This window comes from Narcine bancroftii, chromosome 12 (genome assembly GCF_036971445.1).
Source record: "Narcine bancroftii isolate sNarBan1 chromosome 12, sNarBan1.hap1, whole genome shotgun sequence".
Classification (NCBI taxonomy): Eukaryota; Metazoa; Chordata; class Chondrichthyes; order Torpediniformes; family Narcinidae; genus Narcine; species Narcine bancroftii.
In genome coordinates, this window is record NC_091480.1 from 28,248,569 (window position 1) to 28,263,799 (window position 15,231).

Sequence of the window (15,231 nt, forward strand, 5' to 3'; positions counted from 1 at the left end):
AAAGTAAAGAAAATAACATGGGTTGTGTAATGAATAACTAATGAGATGAATATTTTAGATCATTGTACAAAGTAAAAACAAGTCTAATTGAATGGAAATTTACTTGACAAAGTTCAGCTCACTTAGGAGAGGAAAAAGAATTATGAATTATGATGGGACCAGTATATCAACAGGCACCATTACACGCAGGATGAGACTTGTTTTTCCCCATTTATGATAGAAATTCTTTAAAAAGGTTATTTCTGAAAACGGGCTTTTATTCCTAGTCTGCATTTGCACAGACTCCATCCACATCACATGCTTCCATCATGACATAATCAAATTAATTGAAGAATGATTTTAATGCCCATATCATTTCAGACACTCTGTTAGCTAAATTGTTGAATAAAAGACTGGGATTACTGAACAATTATCATGGAAAACAGGATGCAAAATAAGGTAACAGCTTAACGATGGATCATTGGGTCATCAAGGAGATTCCTGAAGCAGCTGTTCTTCCCTTGACTTACCTCATATGAAAAGCTTGAAGATGCATCCTGCTCTTCCCACATGCGGTTTCTCCTTTTCACTTTCACACTCACACTTTCAGTCTCATCCTCTTCGTCCAGGTTCACAGTCCTTGCTTTCTTTTTGGCCCCATCGCCTATCTCCAACTCATCTGACAGCAAGAAGCCCTTGCCGTGCCTGCTAATCGAGAGGCAGGGGTCAATGCCAAGCAGAGTAAAGGCCACCACGGAGTGAAAAAATAGAGGCAGGGTGGTGAGAATGAGGGAACCTTCCCGAATAGACAGAGCATTTAGTAACAACCAGAAATGAAATGAGGTGGGGCGGTCCTGTTTCCTAAGACTCACGTTCCGGTTGAGTGCTACCTTTTTAATTTGCTTCCCTCACTTGCTTGTCTGCACCCACCCCTACCACACCAATAAGGATTCTTCTGGAAGGTAGTTTGAAAGATCGAAGTGATTAGTTGACATGTCATGGTATTGGTTGTTGATGCTTTTAGTGGGGGGAGGGGGGGGGCAGAGTGGGCAATATTGCTCATTCCATTTGGCACTCATTGACTGTCCAGGCAACACTGGCCAATTCACAGCTAATCAATAATGAACCATTGCTCTCACGCATTAACTTACTTCCCACTCTTGCTGTCACTTCTCCCTCTATCAACATGCGGTGATGTAGCACTTGAGCCATGCTTTCTCTTTCGTGGCCTTCCAGGTCCTCTCCGCGATAAACTCCTACTTTTCTCATCCCGTTTTTCTCTACGGAGATACAATATGGATTATTTTGAATGTGACTTAGTAACTAAACTGTAGAGGCACACTATGACTAGGCCTGGTATTAATTTAGTGAATAAAATCTCCCCTAGCCTCCACTTTACATCGCATTAGCGTCCGGTCCTGTCTTGGACCTTTTCTAGTTCAACTTGTCTAGGCTACTGTTATTTAGATACTTTTTGTTTAGATGTTAATTGTTGTTGGCTGGAAGGATTTAAACTGGGCCTTTTATCACTGCTTGTCGTTATGTTAGCTATCTTTATTATGATTGAATCACTGCAGGCAATGGGAAGACTCTTAGGGTTCCAAATTTATCTGTTAGTCGAGCGGATTTTAGTGTGACAGCAAGGCCACGTCAGCTTGAGTGTGATTTGCCGGCTTCTGAATGGGGTGGCTCTGAAGCCAAGTCACTTACTCAGAGTCCCTCCTCTTCTGGAGCTTGGCCAGTTCCCTTTGTTTCTCCTTATATCTCCTCTGTAGTTCAGCCAGCTTCATCCTGTAATCCAACTCCATGGCATCCATTCCCTCTATGGCAGATTTAATGGAGAACATCTAGATTTAAAAACAATTGCTTTAGAGAAATGTCCTGAAAATTGCCAGCTGGACATAAGCATTTGAAGTGGAGTTCATTCTTGCAAACCAAGAAGTTAGACTTTGCCCTTATTTGGTGTACTGGATTGTGCATTGTGCTAAAGCAAGTTTAGAGGTCGGTGGGGGGGGGGGGGGGGGGGGGTGCAGAAACACAAAACTGAGACATTTTTCCTTTAAGAAATCGTCATCCTGCTTCTCTCCCATTGATAAGCCGAGGAATTTGAGATGCATGTTTGCATACAGAAGCTGTATCCATGGCTCACAACTGCTGTGCCTGCTGCCACGGCTGCTGGGAAGATGTTCATCACCATTAAAGCCCACCCTCCATCATAGTCACAGACATTGTTAGAGACATATGCAGAAACATAGGATGGGGGGGGGGTTGGGGGGTGAGGTAAGGGTAGGAAGGGTGATAGCCTTGCCATGGAGGCCACTATGCTCTGAGGAATGGAACTATTCCATGCCACAAATAGTCCCAAGCCTCTGTAATCCAATGGATCAGTGGGTCTACAATGACCTGGATGGAGATGCACAAGGCAGTGATGCTGCAATCTGAGTGTAGCAAACATGAACAAATTTGTTCAAGACAGTCTTTAGAAAAATAATGTTCCAGCAGGAACTCTTTACTTCTCAAATGGCATGCTCCTTACATTATGGTGACTTAAAAATGAAGGCTGAGGTTCTTTAATGCAATTTTATATGGAGGCAATGTGGGCCGTGCCTGCTGAGGAACATGTGAGGTGGAAAGAGGTTATTTATTTGATACCTAAAAGCAGACACAAATAGGTCCATTTCAAGTAAATGTCTCCACGGATTAGAAATGAAAATAATTCAAAAGGAAATTACAAAACCTCTCTCTTTACATTCAAATTTTCAAAAAGGTAATGTTTAAAAATTCACAGACATTGACAGTTTATATTCTCCAACTTAATAATGCAACAGTTTAAACTGTAGCTGGAGTCCAAGCCCCTCTCCTTCAAATAGCATGAACTATGTATACGTACGATAAAGACTATTCATAGAACACCTCATTTTAGAAGACCATTTGTGGCATATATTTGCGAGCCTCCTGCTCAATGCAATTTAGACAAAAGCAACCTACATTTACCAACAAAGGAATAAATATCAAAATGGAGTGAAATGTGAATGCCTTGCATACATTATAAATTAGTATGAAATTGTTTAAGGAAAACAAAATAATTAATAGAAACTATGCTCTTGCACAACAATCACTGATCGCACTATGGAAAATAAACCACATGGTACTAGGTTCAAGGTCCACATCAGAGGTGTCGGCCAAGGGTTCAATGAAAGTGAGGGAGTGCTGGGCTGTCTGGCAAACTGTCTTTCAAGCAGGTCATTAGATCAAGGCCCCAGTTGCTTCCTTGATTAAAAATCCTCTGCCATGATTGCAAGCCTCAATTCTCCCGATTTCCTCACCAATAACTTTCATCAAAATTTAGAATACTTTCAGTGATCGAGATCAACTTACAGACTTTGCAGCACATGAATTGGTTGCAGTTATCTTTCATTTCATGATCTTTTCTGAAGCAAAGTTCAAAACTCAAATTTATTGTCAGAGCACATACATGACATCACATATAACCCTGAGATTCTTTTTTCCAGCAGGTGAGGCAGAATCACCACTTATTGGTAGCGCAAAAAAAACTGTACTTCAAGAAGATACGTATACATGTAAACAAAAAGTAAGCAAGCTGTCTGTGTAATATAGAGAAAAAAAATTCATAAAGTGCAGAAGTCAGGGTCCTTAAATGAATCTCTGATTGAGTTGTTGTTGAGAAGACTGACGGTGGAGGGATGGCACAACTGGAGCACATGAAGTTGCTAAAATTGCATTTAAAAGTTATAATTTTGGAAAGATAATAGTGATGTATATTATTTTTAACAAAGGATGACTGGGTTCAGCGTTACTTTTATAATACTCCACTCACAGGTTCATCCTTCTTCTGCATCCAGCTGTATCGCTTATTTGGATTCAGCTCCCGGGGGAGCCTGATGGTCACCAGTCCATTCTTTGCATCTTCAGGAGCTTCAGTTCCAAGTAAAGGCATGGAGTCCATCAACAGTGCTTGTGTGCTAGCAACAAGAAGGCTTTCTAAATCCAAGTGAGTCCCTCCTCCTTCTGTCCCTGCAAGGAAACCAGAAATGGAGACCTAATGTATAAAAGGCTTCATCTTCCTCCGTATTTGTCCCAATGCAATTTTATTTTTAAATACAGTAAAACCTATGGTATCCAGATAGCAAGGAGACAGCAGACTCAAGCAACTGGCAAAAATAAATTTAAAGATTAAAATAAATAATAGGTTAAAAATCTGCAAGTTCAAAATTGTCAAAGTAAATGTTCTCTGGAAGTAGCACATAAACATTTGGTGAAAATGGGAGCAAATATTCAGCCACTGGAGTGCTTTGCTTGTAGCAGCTGTTTGAATAAAGTTGTGTGAAACAGCAATGGTGTCGCCCAGATTGAAGAGCTGATAGATGTTGCTCGCCGTTAGGGTGACTCTCTTAAAGTCTCTCCTAATCCCTGCTTAGTAAGAGTCACCCTGGTCAGAGGCTTTTTCTGTAAACTTGGGGGAGGGGGAGTGTAAATTGTCTATAATGTTATTGTTCCACTTTCGGGTGGCTCCGTGGAGGGGGAGGAACCTGCAGATGCAGCGACAGTTAAATGTTTTCAAAGAATGTGACTGAAAATAAAGTAAGATGCTTTAAGGATTATATATTCAGTACAGAATAGCTTTTTTAAAAAAAACTGTTTATTTTTAATGCAGGTGTATTAGTTAGGCATTGTAAGAGTAAATCTCAAGGAACCGGAAAATACAATTATCCGGCATCTACCAATCCCCGTAAGTACTGGATACCAGGGGATTTACTGTACAACTATATCCCACTTATATGTATTCATCATTCAAAGATAGCACAATGGTTATGCTACTGAACAAATAATTGAGAGGCCTGGAGAAATAAACACAAGTTCAAATTCTGGCGTGGTAGCTTGTGAAATGGGATTCAATTAATTTAAAATTAAAACCTACTAACAGCACACAAAGTAATCCCCATGAGACTGTGAATCCTTGTAAAAATCCACCTGATTCACCAAAAGTTTTCTTGGAAAGTAAGCCTGCTATCTCTATGAGAGTGGACCTGTGAACGATTCCAGTGTCATACCAATGTAGCAGTGGCCCAACAAGCCACTCAGTTCCATGGCTTATGGCAACCAGAGACGAGCTCTGAATGTGAACCATGCCTGCACCTGAAACTAAACTGAAGAAAACCCTATCAACAGCAAATATTAACACCCGTCTTTTGTTTTGTTCGTCGAAACTAGCACCTAGCTTTAAAGGCAAAATGCTGGCTAGTGAGGCAGGAAGATATTCATTTTGCTTCAATATTCAGCTCAGCTCAACTGCCTCCATCCACCACCAGGCCCCACCAGCCATGTCAATGTTGCAAACATGGAACTTTAGGCTATTTGAAGTCCCTGGATCTAATATTCTATCAAATGATGTTAATTATAGACTTTTAAAGTGTGGGAACATGTCCTTCAGGCCAGCTTGTCTATGCTGTCCAAGCTAGTCCGAGATGGCAGAATGTGAGTTTTTGAGTAATTGGCATGGATTCAGTCCCAGTGCATTTTTCCTCTTGGTTTTTAAAAAAGATGTTAACCAAACACTTAGGGAAACCAAACATCTCCAACACATTTTAGCAGCGTGTGACCAGACATCAAATATCAGGTTTATTTCCAATAGCATCACCGGCAATCCAATTTATTTTATGTCCAGTCTATTGACATTGTATTATGAAGAATCCAATCAGTGTGAAAGGAAGCTCAAGCAGAAAGAACTTCTGAGCTAACCGACTCCAAATTACTGCCTTAAAAGGGAGAGTGGGACAAACCGAAATGAGTGAATAAAAATATTTATTCCTTTTCTTCATTCAAAGCTCTTAATTTCTAGAAGCAAAGTGAAGCTGCTCTGTTCACAGCCATTAAACCATTGGTTTCCAAACTTTTTTGTTCCACTCACATATGCCATATGCCCTATAGGTGCTCTGTGGTTAGTAAGGGATTGCTTAAAGTGGTATGTGAGTGGAACGAAAAAGTTTGAAAACCACTGTTTTAATCGTCCCTAATGGACTTGTTATGTGCACAGTTTCGTTACTCCAAAGGAAATGGGCCAATGACAATTTTTCTCAAGCAAAATATTTCTGTAATGATTGGGTCTAGAGCAGTGGTCTCAACCTTCCCTTCATACTCACCTACCACCTTAAGGAATCCCTTACTAACCACAGAGCTCCTATGGCAATAAGGTATGTGAGTGGGAAAGAAAAAGTTTGAAAATCAGGTCTTACAATAATCCTTACATCTATGAGAATATTCTGCTTCTCTGCATTGGTAATGGTAAACTGGATGGTGGCAACTTTAGCACAACTTCATTGGGGCTTCCAAAGAAAAATGGTAATATGTTGTGAATAATTAGCAAAATGGAGTCAAATATTTTTGTCTGGAAGTTATATGTGGCTGTGGCCATTTAGAACCATAGAACATTACAGCACAGAAACAGGCCCCTTCGGTCCTTCTAGCCTGTGCCAAATGGATATTCTGCCTAGTTCTACTGACCAGCACCCAGTCCATAGCCCTTCATACCCATCCCATCCATGTACATGTCCAAATTTTTTGTAAATGTGAAGAATGAGCCCTCATTCACCACTTCAGCTGGAACCTCATTCCACACTCCCGCTACTCTCTGTATGCAGTTCTCCCTAAACTTTTCCCTTTTTGCCCTTAATCTATGTCCTCTGGTTTGTATCTCTCCTGACCTCAGTGGAAAAAGCCTACTTCCATTTACTCTATCTATACCCATCATAATTTTGTATACATCTATCAAATCTCCCCTCATTCTTCTCTGCTCCAGGGAATAAAGTCCTAACCTGTTTAACCTTTCCCTGCAACTCAGTTCCTGAAGTCCCGGCAACATCTTGGTAAATCTTCTCTGCGCTCTTTTTCAATCTTATTGGTATCTTTCCTGTTGTTCAGTGACAAAAAAAAAGGTGGACTTTCCAGTCTTGGTAGATTGTAGATATGGTTCAAAAAGGTTAAAGAAAAAATTTGACAACAACCTATGGGCAAAAGTGTGTGGCATTCGATAGATTCCCAAGGATAGGGAAGAGAGACCAAAAACAGAGGCTACTTACGTCTAGTGATTTCACTGGATCTGCGCCGTTCCAGTTCCAGTTCAGCTATTTCACTCAGCAGGGCAATGCCCATAAGGGAGGAACTATCAGCCACACTGAAGTCGGAGGGCATTGGGGAAACACTGGTCATGGCAGAGTGAACTGCCATTGAACAAGCTTGGGGAAGCTCCACAGCAGCTACCAGAGCATTCATTCCAGCCATTGGATCATCCAATTTTATTTCTGGAGTATGATCATCAGGAATCTGATAACACAGCAACTCCTGTTGCATCTCAAAGTGCTCAAAGTCAGGCTCTGTTGTATTTGAAGGAATACTCGGCAACACATCACCACCAGTGCTCTCGGGGTCTACTTTCTCGGTTTTAAAGTAACAGTCATCATGCTGTGGTAATTCCTCTGCTTTTGAGTTGTCCACGCCTGAATCTGTCATAGTACTTTGATAGTCACCAAGAGGAGAACTGGCCTGCACTTGTTGCAGCTCTGTCTGGGCCTCTATCTTGGTATTGCAAGCTATTGTCCGGTAAGGTGACTGGCAGTTTTGGTGGTCCTCATAGCTCTCCAGAACAGGTGAAGCTTTGGGTTCTGCGGTCAGGTTGATTGGTTCGGGGTCCGCATCTCCGGCAAATCGGATGGGTTTGATTTGCAGCTCAAGGTGTCGGTCACACAGGGCTTTGTTGTCCTCGAGGCCAATCAAATCCTCACATTGCACTTTGATCGGAACTGGCTCTGCGTTTATGCTGGGCGGCAAGTCTTCCTGCACCATGGGGGAATGCAAGTTCATCGGCTTGACGTCAGGTGAGGATGGAGTAACAGAACAAGGTATGGGCTCGGAGGATTCAGCTGGCAGTGGTGCATCTGATCCTGAACCATCAGCATCTGAGGCAGTCGTGGGCTGCAGGAGGTAGGGATAATGGCTGCCAAAGGATGTTGCAAGGGATCGATAAGGATATCCCTGGGGAATCTCTATAAAATATAGGAAAAATAAACCAGTTATATTACAAATAAATTAATTATTAATTTGGTTGAAAGTTGTCATATGATGAAGAATATTTGCATCCCCGGTACAAAGCATGTTTTACACAAACACACATACAAGTCAATAATACCCCTGGAGGCTGCTTAAACCACAAAATTTATCTTACATGAAATTGGAACGAGAATACTGCAAAGCAAGTGATCCCAAGGGAAACATTGATCTTGTATTTGGCTTCATTGTTATTTTATTACATTTGGTATGTCAAATACAACCAGTTGGCATTTGAACCAGCTTCCATGAGTAGCAATTTTGAAGCCCATTGCACCAAAAACCACTTGGGACTTTTTCAATGTGTTCATCCATATTGGGACCCATTAATGAAGGTCAGATAGGGTGGTGGGATTGGAGGGTTTTCACCTACTCACATTCAATATGCTATATTCATGTTCGATTCACTCGAGTCCAGCTAAGTTGAGACACCACCACGTGACACCAACCTACTCACATACAGATCTGGATTCTGATAATGTGAACAGCCATTATGGGAAGGAAACAGGTTCAACATTAACTAGGACATTGTCGAGGTCAAAGTGCCCGCGGCTAGAAGATCAGTAATCTGTAGAGATGACATAATTTGGATCCATTTGATATTCCTATGTATATCTATAGTTTGAATGCTCTAGGTAAGAATGTTCTCATTTCCGTCTGCCAAGACAATTACATATATATATACGTATGTGTGTGTGTTTGTGTATATATATATATATATATATATATATATATATATATAAAATAAAATCACCATTGAAGCTCAACTCCTTACCAGGAAATAAGGCTTGAAAAGGAGCAGAGCCGTCTTTGTCCAAACCTTTCTTCTCAGATTCTTCAGATACTTCCACCTTCTGGGGCAGAGCTGGAGTTGGAGGCGGTGACCCATGTGGAGGGCTGGCGGGATGGGAGGCTGGAGATGGTGAAGGGTAAGGTCGTGGGGGCAAGGTTTCCCCCACGTCAGGTCTTATGTCAGACTTAAGTTTTAACCGAGGGGATGAGGTGTGCGACGAGGGAGGTGGGGTACCCGTCTTGTGATACGAGGTGGACGGCACTGGGGATTGCGATGGGTGCCTCTTCTGTAATATTCCTGAAGAGGAGGGGACAAGCCCAGATTTGCTTCCCTCAGTGCTCCTCTTGCACACTTTCTCTTCCATCTCATTTCTGTGCTCATTTGCTTTTAGCCTTTCCTGTTGTAAAGATGAAATGCAGAATGTAGAGAGCACATTTGCTTTGTGACAGACTTCTTTTGAAGATTAAAAAATGTGTATTAAGGATTGTATATTTATATATTAAGGATTTTATTTAAAAAAATATATTATCCTCCTTTGACCAGACATGGCAAATGCACAAAGGATCACCAACCAAAATGTTGTGGTAACCTAAGTTACAAGAGCTACGTCTGTAACTATGAACTTGAATACCTACCGGCCAATGCTTGCCAGTGGCTACTATCGGGCAGATGGGCCAAATGGACAGAATAAACTTTACACCTGTAAAGAAACCACCCAATCATGCATACATTGGTCAGCCCTCCTGCACCGGAACACCTAAGTAAACTTATCATGGAAGGTTTATTTCCCAGCTGGCACTGCTGTGATACTGGTGATCATCACATCCTATTCTGCCCCATTTCTATGCAGATGCTTACATTTCACAACAAAGAATATGGCTCAGAGTGTTGATACAAAAATACAGAGCTAAATACAAGCAAGATCTTTTGGCGCTGTTATAATGCAGGAGTGATTGTGCAGCATCCACCAAAGCAATTTTTAAGGGAATCACACAAATAAACACATGCACCTATGCAATTCACTTGTCTCTTGCCTTAGAAAGTTGAGAGTTCAAACCTCACTTCAGATCCTTGACAACCTTGTTCAGGATCCCCAGGGCAAACCTTCGTTCTACAGGGATGCTGTCCTATGGTTGAACATACAAATTGAGGCTCTTGTCTGGCCTCACGATGGCTATAAAGGATCTTCTTTATACAAATCAAGGAAAGCAAGAGTCTGTCCTAATTAGTCCCTGGGCTACCAGCATAAACAGATTGTTTCATTGTAGCTTGCTGTGCGCAAAAATACTAAATTAGGCTTCAAATAATGCTGTAGCAATATGTCCCTTTCTATTATTATTAATTCTGATAATTCTTTTTTAAAATTCCACAACACTATAATACTAGTAATGTTTTAATTTACTTTATGATGCTACCTGGTTTGTTGTGCCATGTGAAATTTGTGACTGTCTGGAGATGTCAATCACGAGTTCAAAGAACAGAGAAATAGTTTTCATTGATTTCCTCCCCATGTGACTACGTTCCTGGCAATTGCACGGGCCTTAAAAAATTCATTTAATAAATGGCCACTGCCAAATGAGGGAGTTGGCTATTTCTAATGTTCCTGTAGGTACTTCTGAGCTTAGGCAGGACTGCAATAGGACTCCCATGAGATTCCAGGGTCAATGTGCTTCTTGCTGTAGTGAAATGCTCCCTAGTCAAGTCTCTCTGAGGAACTCTGAGAAACATTATTACTCCCAACAACAACAAACTTTACTAAATCTGTAGTAAAATGACTCAAGGCCATCATCAAACCAAATTTGGCACTGAAATGCAAATGGCAATATCAGCACATCTGACCAGAGGCCTGGTTAAAAAATATGGGCTTCCAAGGAAAGAGAGAAGAGAATTTTGCAGCTCGGGCAGGGAGTTTGGGGCAGGGATCGCTGTTTCCTTGAATCTGGTCTTGCAGCTAATGGTCTTCTTCAGCTCATTCATTTTACTTCATGCCTCTCTACCTTTCCAATAGCCAAGGCACATTGTAGTGAACAAAGAATCTATCCATTCCAACATTCACTCTGTGACAGATACGCACAGCACAGAACCAGACCCACGAAGTCAGCTCCAACCATCAAGTGCCCAGTTGGTGTTATCCAAAGTTTGATTTTCCTCGTGTTCACATCAGCTACCCAAATTCTACCATTCATCTGCACGCACAGGGCAAATTATGATGGTCAATTCACCTACCAATCTGCAACTCTTTGTACAAATTTAAATTTAGATGTACACAGCACAGAAAATGGCCTTCTTGACTCATGAGCCCGTGCCGCCCAATTACCCCCGTTTGTTTTGAACAGTGGGAGGAAACCGGATCACTCGAAGGAAACCCACGAATACATGAGGAGAATGTACAAACACCTTACAGGCAGTGCCAGATTCAAACCCAGGTCATTGTCACTGTAACAGAGGTGAACTAACTGATACACTAATTGGGAAGAAAATGGAACACAGGAATAACTCAGAGAGGAAGTGAGCTCAGTGTCAAATGTGGGTCACTGGGAAAGTTAATGTTCACCATCAGCAATGGGACATTTATATCATTGTGTGTCTAAGACCTGATGTCATATCAGGAACAGGATGTACTGCCTGGCTATTTTCTCCCTTTGGCATTAAAGAATCTGCCAACCCACTTAATCTGATTAGCAGAGTGATGAAAGAGATCACTGAGCAAACTTACGACGAGCTGTGTACTGCGCTGGAGCTCCATGGCGTGGGCTGCTTGCTGTTGAAGCATGTACAGCTCATGCTGACGGAGGAGCTGCTGGTGAGACAGTAACTGGAGCTGGTGGGCATGTTGTAGGGAGCTTCCTGTCGGGGGGTACATCGAAGGCCACAGTGGAGGGGCTCTTTCCATTAATTCAGCTGCAAAAAATGTAAATGGTGATCACTATCAGGTCAACAAGATTGTGGACAATATAGTGGTACAAATGCCAGTAAAAAAACAGCAATCCAATTAAATACTGAAAGGTTTATATATAGATAGATAGTATGCTTGTTTTTTTGTTCACCTCATAGACAGAGAGACAGTGTTTCCCCCATCTCCCCACATCCCAACTACTCACTAAATCTTCAGCCAGCTCACATAATTCAGTGATGAAAGTTCCCAATCCAGAAATATCTCTCTGCACTGCATTGAGGTCCCAAGACAACAGCAATGAATCGCTTCAACTCAGATGGAATTAAATCCTCCACTAGGTAATGACTTGATTTTCAGATACGCCGCCGTAGTCCCACATATAGCCAGCTACTTTCCTTCAACCAGATGGATGTCCCTCAATTGGCTGAGAGCAACAGGATATAGTTTACAATTGACAGCTAACCCAGGAGCTTCCGCAAGACACGGTGACCACCATTTCTAGTGAAGCATTCCCAGCGAAGAGCACTAACGCTGGGTATCTGCTGGTCTGTCCTCTACCCCATTATTCTGGCGCTAAGCACATGTTCCAAAATCCAGTCTTGAGGGAGCATGTTCCAACAGCAGTGATCAGTGGCTCAGAGTTGCTTCACTGGCTCAAGGAAGCTCATCTGGTGGTCGGATACAAATCCAGAAGCTAGTGATATACCCTCTCTCCTAATCTTTTAGGAGACCTAAGGCCATGTCTCCCACCTCAACGGTAGCTCTATAGCTACCATCTTATTGTGGAACCTCTCCTTTCTAGTTTAAGATATGTGAACATCCGTGAATCTGACCACCCCCCCTTCCTCCAGAATATTTTTCTCTTTAACGTACCAAAGTGCGGTAAATGCTCTGTTGGAATTACAACCAGCTGTCCTGACTGTGGGTCTCTTACAAACTGGTAGGAGGGTGGCATCGAGCTGGGTATGCTGGGGGCAAATCCTGGTGACATCCCTTGGTGTAATGATGGATGACCTAGCCCTGCCCAAAGCAAACAAAACAAAGCATGTAAAGAATGTCCAAAAACAATTTCATCTACTGACTAAAAGTAAATGACAAATAGCATACATTAGGCATCAAATTTTATAGAATAAATAACATTTATAAAGTTTTGCGATTCATTCTGAGTTCAATCCACAGTCAATGTTAGCCAAAATATAAACATGTCAAAGGTTGATTGATGCCTGCACCTTGCATCTTTTCATAGTTGAACTGAAAATGATCTTCTGTGACCATAATCACCAACATTAAAAGACTGTGATCCTTGAGTTGCTTGGCCTTCGATCTAAAATGGACTGATACCCTCTGATCCAGGCAGTCACTGGTGTTTGCACTTAGCCGAGATGATCCCATTGCCTCCTCTCCCAGGGCAGTGGATCAAGGAAGAGATCCCCCTTAAGGACCCAGAGGCACTCAGATAATGTGCCTTCAATACTTAAAGACTGACCCGAGGACAAAGTTCTGGGTGGTAACAGGCCCCTCTCGCCAAGCCCCAAACCTCTGACACATACAAGTGTGAATCCCAAGGAGAGTCAGGACAGTGCAAATCCTAATTTGATTGGCTATTGACATGATTAACATTTTTATAATGGTCAAAATATATCCGAGAAATGGCGAACATTGAAGCCTTGCGATTCTAGGAAACACAGCACTGCTGGAAACATGCTTAATCCATACGAGAACAAAATTATACACATTTCTTGGCACTCATTTCGAACAGGGAAATTCAACTCCTTTTCAATAGAATTTTTATTTGCCAAGCACCTTTTCTGAAATTCTAATCCTCAGAATTATGTTAAGAATACTACAATATACCAAACTTAAGGATTGTATGCTTAAGCATTGATGGTCTATCTAATGAAGTATTCAGCAGAAACTTCTTTAACTCAGAATAGTAAGAAGGTGCAATGTTAGCACCTGAAGACTTTGGTGAAATGTCAATGTGTTTAAGGGAAAGCATGAAAAAGAAATGAGGAGAGAATTGCCAAGTGAGTTGAACTGGGCAGGAGAGACCAGTGCAGAATGTGTATTCCAGCGTGGGCTAAAGGGATCATGGTTCCTTGCTTTAAATCTGCACAACATGCTATTTAACGACAGACTACCATGTCTGGAGTGATACTGACCATAGGGGTGTCCTGTCAGCCACATGGAAGGACTACCTGTGCGAGGAAGCCAGGGATGAGATGCTAAATGTGAGGTGGGATCGGTAGGCCAGCGCCCAGATCCAGCCAGAGCTGGGCCTCCCATCACCATCAGGTTGGAGTTCAGACTGCCACTGCTGCAGCCTGCTGGATGTAACCGAGCAAAATCTGCCAACTCCTTACTCTCTCTGCAAGTGGACAAGAAAAAAAAATTAATTAGATTCAATTAAAAATTGAATGCAATAAAACTGTATCTTATGAACTAAATTATACATTACTTGAAGGAAATTTATGTGCTTTTAAAATTTATTTTGAAGTAATCTGCAGACTCTGTTACATAGGCAACTTTAATTTCTGAATTAACCTGATTGAATAATTTATAACTGAGAAAACCTTGAATAGAATATGCTGTGAAATCCACGATGAAATAAAAATCCATCATTACCAATAATTTGATGTATTCTACTTATAAACCTGTGGTTTTATTTGGAAATAAATGTAAGCTGTGCTAATAAAGTAACATGATGAGTTGGTGTGGATATCACAATTTAAATATTGGAGAAGAATGGGTCATTTATGACCCCCAGCATGTTCTACCATTCATTGAGATCATGGTTGTTCTGTGACGTAACTTCATCTGGAAAATAAACGTAACAAATTTTACCTTTCTATTTGTGCAAATTTTAGGAATTTGTGTAAAATCCATAACTGACTTTGACTTGCCCGGTTACAGAATTAAAGTATGGGTGTGGACGCCTCAAGACATTTTGGTTTTTTGAGGGAAAAAAAGAGATGACAATTGATTTGGGGAGTGAAGTAACTTGCTTAACGTTCTCCTGCACGGACTGGTTTATTTAAAATCAAAGCAACAGTAAATAGGTCAAAGCACAAGACCAATTTGCAGGACCATTTTATAGTAAAGAGATTAACATTTGTTTGTGTTTGATGTTAAATTCACGGAAGAATGAGAGATTGTGGAGGGAGAGATTTCTGCAAGGTCTGACTGTGGAGTAACTCGCAGGCTTCCTAAATTTTAAGCAGAAATGTTTGGATTTGTATTTGAAAACCTTGCAGTGTTATCTTTTATGTACATGCATGTAACTATTGTGAGGGAGCTGGGAAAGTGAAATTTGAAAGCACTTTGTAGGAGAACATCTTAAGCTTTCATCTTTGACTTATCTGCACAAGCAGAAAGACAGGAAAGCATAAATCACTCAGCAGTGTAGCAGCATTGCACTGGTGTAAGGCAGTGAATGGACCCT

The 15,231-nt window shown here is 41.4% G+C and overlaps 1 protein-coding gene across 13 annotated transcripts in view; it reads right to left on the minus strand.

The window, feature by feature from the left end:
* The window catches only part of tnrc18 (trinucleotide repeat containing 18), a 174,086-nt gene that overhangs the window by 62,430 nt on the left and 96,425 nt on the right, over positions 1 to 15,231 (minus strand). For 10 of the 13 annotated variants that reach the window (XM_069905046.1, XM_069905054.1, XM_069905056.1 and 7 more), the window contains 9 exons: positions 13,952 to 14,157; positions 12,663 to 12,809; positions 11,610 to 11,794; positions 8,876 to 9,290; positions 7,077 to 8,039; positions 3,818 to 4,014; positions 1,690 to 1,826; positions 1,131 to 1,259; positions 510 to 687 (listed from right to left, as the gene is read on the minus strand). In XM_069905046.1, coding sequence (XP_069761147.1) covers positions 510 to 687; positions 1,131 to 1,259; positions 1,690 to 1,826; positions 3,818 to 4,014; positions 7,077 to 8,039; positions 8,876 to 9,290; positions 11,610 to 11,794; positions 12,663 to 12,809; positions 13,952 to 14,157 — 2,557 coding nt within the window. The remainder of the gene's footprint in view (positions 1 to 509; positions 688 to 1,130; positions 1,260 to 1,689; positions 1,827 to 3,817; positions 4,015 to 7,076; positions 8,040 to 8,875; positions 9,291 to 11,609; positions 11,795 to 12,662; positions 12,810 to 13,951; positions 14,158 to 15,231) is intronic. The other 3 variants (XM_069905048.1, XM_069905051.1, XM_069905050.1) reach the window with 3 other exon arrangements.